At 32.9% G+C, this 5,695-nt stretch overlaps 1 protein-coding gene across 1 annotated transcript; it reads left to right on the forward strand.

The window, feature by feature from the left end:
* The first annotated feature begins 3,945 nt into the window (after positions 1-3,945).
* LOC125124578 (olfactory receptor 6M1-like) lies at positions 3,946-4,902 on the forward strand. The gene has a single exon (XM_047774646.1). It carries the CDS (start codon positions 3,946-3,948, stop codon positions 4,900-4,902), a length of 957 nt encoding a protein of 318 aa, XP_047630602.1.
* Positions 4,903-5,695: the final 793 nt, after the last annotated feature.

Consider the following 5,695-nt stretch of genomic DNA (forward strand, 5'->3'; position numbering starts at 1 on the left):
GCTGTTGAGTTGTATAAGTTGCTTATATATTCTAGATATTAAGCCCTTGTCAGTTGCATCCTTTGAAACTATTTTCTCCCATTCTGTAAGTTGTCTTTTTGTTTTCTTTTTGGGTCCCTTTGCTGTGCAAAATTTGATTAGGTCCCATGGGTTTCTTCTTTCTCTTGCTTTGGGAGACTGACCTGAGAAAACATGTGTAAGGTTGATGTCAGAGAATGTTTTGCCTATGTTCTCTTCCAGGAGTTTGATGGTGTCTTGTCTTACACTTAAGTCTTTAAGCCATTTTGAGTTTATTTTGGTGCATGGTGTGAGGGTGGGTTCTAGTTTCATTGATTTGCATGCAACTGTCCAGGTTTCCCAGCAATACTTGCTGCAAAGACTCTCTTTTTCCCATTTTATGTTCTTGCCTCCTTTGTCAAAGATTAATGGGCCATAGGTGTCTGGGTTTATTTCTGGGTTCTCCATTCTGTTCCATTTGTCTGTATGTCTGTTTTGGTACCAGTACCACACTGTCTTGATGACTGTGGCTTTGTAATATTGCCTGAAGTCTAGCAGAAGTATGCCTCCTGCTTGGTTTTTGTTCCTCAGTAATGCTTTGGCAATTCTGGGTCTTTTGTTGTTCCATATACATTTTTGGATTGTTTGTTCTAGTTCTGTGAAAAATATCATGGGTAATTTGATAGGGATTGCATTGAATCTGTAGATTGCTTTAGGTAGTATAGTCATTTTCTCACAGTGAACATTTTATCTCATTTCATTTATGTACTATCAAAAGAACTTCCTACATTTATAGAGCTTCATTTTTTTCCTTCAAAAGTTTACTTCCAGTTATAGTGTATCTTGCATTGCAATGTAGAGTCAATAAGCATTACTAGTCATGACATATAAACATATTTCTCTTTGTTTTTATTTATATATCCCTGGCTCAGTGTCCATGCAGGACACAACATGCTCAAATATTATGGTTGATCTTACCACTTCACTCCAATGAATTTCTGTTTGTAAAATAATCCTTCACATCCATTAGTTTTACCCAATGAAAATGAACACTGATGAATTTATGTCACCCCCAAAACTTGAGAACCTCTAGCTGCAGCTCTGATACTGCTTGATCACAGATTATACCTAAAACACAGATCTTTCTAATTGTATATACATACATATATACACCGATATAAATACATTTTCTTTGTGTGTGTACAGGCCAGAAACTGAATTGTTCACATAATTTGAATTTTGTCTTCTCATTTTAAACAGCCTTTTGGGAAAAAATGTTCATACACTTATTAGGGCCTCCATGGAATAGTTCTTAACAAGTTTACAAAGCAAAGTTTTCAGAATGAAAAGAAAATAGACTAATATTTCGCACCCTGTAAAGTTCCCCCTGTGGGAGCTTCAGCTGACTTTAAAGTCTTTTATTCTTAGTTAGACCTTCTTCTAGGTGAGTGCTGTGGAATTGTCTTCTGTTAATTTGGTAATAGCCCAACCTCAGAAAGGAACCAGAGCTCAGCAGTTTCTTTGGAAACCCTGTCCTCTCAGCTCTGGAGCCTGATTCCAAAGGAGAAAAGAAAAGGGGGGGGGTTAAAATTTGGGACATTTTCTACCTTTTCTTAACCTAACAAAATTTTACTGGTAGGGGAAACTTCAAGGAAGTTTAGTTAACTGGTAAAAATTTGAATGATCTAGAAAAGGAGACTGAAAGCCTATTTGTAGCATTTACTGAGTTATAGAAAAAGTGTATTCTTGAAGAAAATGGGCTTTGACTGAGAGATATCTAAGAGTTTAAGAGCCAGATGTTAGAAAATGTTAGTCTTGCAAGTATAGTATGTTTGTTTAGTTTAAGTAATCCATAAAGAAATTATAATGGTAATCAAATAACATAAAATTTTACCACTTTTTTAATGACATTAGCCCAGTGCTTAGTTTTTGTAATAGTTACTCTACCTTACTTATTTTCTTAAACCCATTCAAAAGTCTTAATTAAAAAAAAATACATATCTTTCTTGAATCAAGCAATAAAACTTCTCTCTCTCCCTGCTCTTTTTTTTTCTTTTTTTCTCTACTCCATTTCCTCAATCCTGGTGCATTGTCAATAACAATGACTAATTTGGGACTGTTGCACTAACACCAAAAGGAATATTTCAGACTCTGGTGTCTCTATCTTTTTTCTTACATATTTTGGATATTACCCCATTTATGGTTTACAAGTATTTTTCCCCAAGAATGTTCTCTTCATTTTAACTTTTTTTTATGCTATCTCTATGGTCATGTTTTCCAAAGAGATTTTTGCAGGAAGTTGATGAATGGCAGGATATTATACTGGAAACTCATCTTATGTAAGTTGAATTTTTTCTTCTTTCAATTTCCAAAACAAATAGAATAAAATAATCATAAATGTGGCTTCATGTAGATTTGAATGCTTGTCCTAATTTGATGTAGTTTAATACATATTATCATATCTAGTATAATTTATAATGGTATTAGTTTTTCTACATGCTTTCACTTATTTTATTTTGATGAAATTCAAAACTAAAAGTCGTGCTAGTAATTGATTGGCATTTCAGTATCTATACCAACATATTTTTAAAAATCAAAATTTTACAATATTGATCATAAATTAAGGAATAGTGTCCTTATTTCTATTATTCAATAATGTATACACACTCATGCCTTTGTATATATAGTACCATAATTTAATTATAAATGCTGACCTCTAATAATATTAAAATAATCTTAACAATATTTGGTTTCTGCCATATTAGATCATTAAATATGAAAACAATGTCAATTTATTTTATTACTTCATTATGTCCTAGTATGTGCCTAAATTTCCAACTTTTACTTTGAAAATGCTGATACAATATCACTTGTTTCATTATGTATGGTTATTTATATTTTAAATTAAAAGTTATTATTTGTCCTATAATATCATCACTTTCCTTGTGTTTTATTCTGAAATTTTTTTTTCCTTTTTCTATTAAATTCTGTTTGCTATTTGTATTGTGACATCGGCTTTCCTAGGTATTTTCAAATTTTGCTTTGCTCTACCAATATATTTAATTTTTTTCACTCATTATATTTTGTGTGTTTCTTCAAAAAAATACAATCATATTTTCTTTTTAATTTAGTTTGATATTTGTACTAGGTGAGCTTAATCCATTCAAGTTTTGATAAAATTGACATACTGGTTTTCCATGATGTTCTTTATTATTTTTTAAATATTTCTGTGTTCCTTCTTATTTTACTTTATTTCCAGAAATTTACTCCTTGACTTCCATATTATTTTTGGTTTGAGGACTTCCTTTGATATTTTTGTACTACTAAAATCATATATGGTGTTAATTTGTTTCCTTTAAGTGGCAAAGTGTTTAATTATGGTTAAGTTTGAATTTGTAGTTTTCTCTCTACCCTCAGTATGCCAAATTATTCTAATTATGTAAAGTGAAAACAGTTCTGGAAAGAACTTCTATGTTGTGAAGTCTGCTTTCAGAAATTTCAGGTTTTGATTAATAATGCAACCACAGACATTTGTGAAGCCATTCCAAAAACATAAATCATTTTTTGTTATTAAAAATTATTCAGAAAATGATTTTACAGTTTAGTATTCTATTTGTTTTGGTTCCCTTAGCTATTTGCTTTTTGTAAAATATTTCTTCATAGAATATCTACTACCTACAATAAAATATGAAGACAATATTAGCATACTTTTGATCTATGGATTTGACCACATTAAGAATCTCTGTTAACCTGATAATGTCTCAAGTATGTAGTGCAAACAGGACTTATGATTTTTTTCCAACAAGATTTTTTCAATAATATTGCTTATTCTTGCTGAAAAAAATATGCTCAGATTAATATATCTTATACTATTGTGTTTTAATTAGTGATACATGTTGTTACTTTTTCTTTTTTGACAAAGTTAAAGGAGGAGATTCTTCACTCAGCATGGACAGGGAGAACTGGACCATGGTGACTGAGATTACTCTTACAGGAATACCATCCACTGGAGCTCTTGGGAGCTTCTTCGTTTTGATTTTTTTATTGGCCTACTTGGTGACAGTCCTTGGAAACACCCTCATCATTATCCTGATTCTTGTAGATTATAAGCTTCACTCACCCATGTATTTCTTCCTCAGCAATCTCTCTTTCAGTGAAATATTAACCACGACCTGTGTGGTTCCCACAATGCTGAGAGGCTTCCTGCTGGAGAGGAAAAGCATCTCATTTAATGGATGCTTCACTCAGTCCTTTTTCTACTTCCTTTCTGGATGCACTGAGTTTATCCTTTTTGCTGTCATGTCCTATGACCGCTATGTGTCCATTTGCAACCCCCTTCAGTACCCTATGATTATGACTAGCTCTCTCTGTGTTCATCTTGTCATTCTTTCCTGGGTGGGTGGCTTTCTCCTGATCCTCCCATCCACTGTCCTTAAGGCAGGACTGCCATACTGTGGCCCCAATGTGATTGATCACTTTTTCTGTGACAGTGCCCCTCTCCTCCACTTGGCCTGTGCTGACATCCGTTTCATAGAGCTGTTGGACTTCCTAAGCTCCCTGGTCCTGCTCATCAGCTCCCTCTCCCTCACAGTGGTCTCCTATGTTTACATCATCTCCACCATTCTGAAGATACCCTCAGGCCAAGGTCAACGCAAAGCCTTTGCTACCTGTGCCTCTCACTTCACTGTGGTCTCTATGGGCTATGGAATCTCCATCTTTGTCTATGTCCGCCCCTCACAGAAGAGCAGCCTGCACCTCAACAAGATCCTCTTCATCCTCTCCAGTGTCATCACACCACTCCTGAATCCCTTCATCTTCAGTTTACGAAATGAAACCATGAAAGCTGCTCTGAAGGACACCTTGACCAAAGGTCAGAACTTTCTTAAGGAAATAAGATTCCAGTGATAGCATTATGAGACTCAGTCCAAACCTGAGTATTTTTATGTACTGCCATTATTAATTCAGAAATTATTACTAGAAAAGGAAGAAGTTATTGTTATTTATGCTTTTTTATTATTTGTAATCATAATGACATAGGGAAGCCAGATACATGTACATATTATTTTTAAGATGATTAATAAATATTAAAAAAAGTAATTTGGTAGTGGAAGTAATGTACCTTGTAATTAATACTTTATGTAGTACTTTATAAGTGTACCGATGGCAGTAATGTTGCTTAAGGATGGTTAAAGTAATAGTAGTATAGCAATGATGGCCTACATGTGTGTATATTCTTTGAGTTTATATTTTACTAATAAAAAAGAAACTGTCAACAATATAGGAAACACTGACACACTCACACACACACAATGGATAAAAATCATCAAATACTAAATGCTAGGGGATTTAAACTTCTATGTAACCTAGTACTGACAAATATTTAGAAAAATATTTCTATTAATCATTTTAGTTTTATTTATATATCACTCTTTTCCATAGATTTATAATTTCCATTTTTATTTATATCAGTTCAAGCATTTTCTTCTATATGAAATTCATGTTTTTCCCAATGAGAAAGATTTCTTTCCCCAATGAACTTAATATGTATTTCAACTAGAAAAGGATGATTACTTCAGAGAGGTGAGATAATGAACAACACATATATTACATAAATATATCTATCATTGTTTTTTTGAATTTTATTGTACTATAAGGGTAGTAATTCATTTATTGTAATCTTTCCCAAACAAATGATTAT

This window comes from Phacochoerus africanus, chromosome 4, assembly GCF_016906955.1.
Source record: "Phacochoerus africanus isolate WHEZ1 chromosome 4, ROS_Pafr_v1, whole genome shotgun sequence".
In the NCBI taxonomy this organism is placed as follows: domain Eukaryota; kingdom Metazoa; phylum Chordata; class Mammalia; order Artiodactyla; family Suidae; genus Phacochoerus; species Phacochoerus africanus.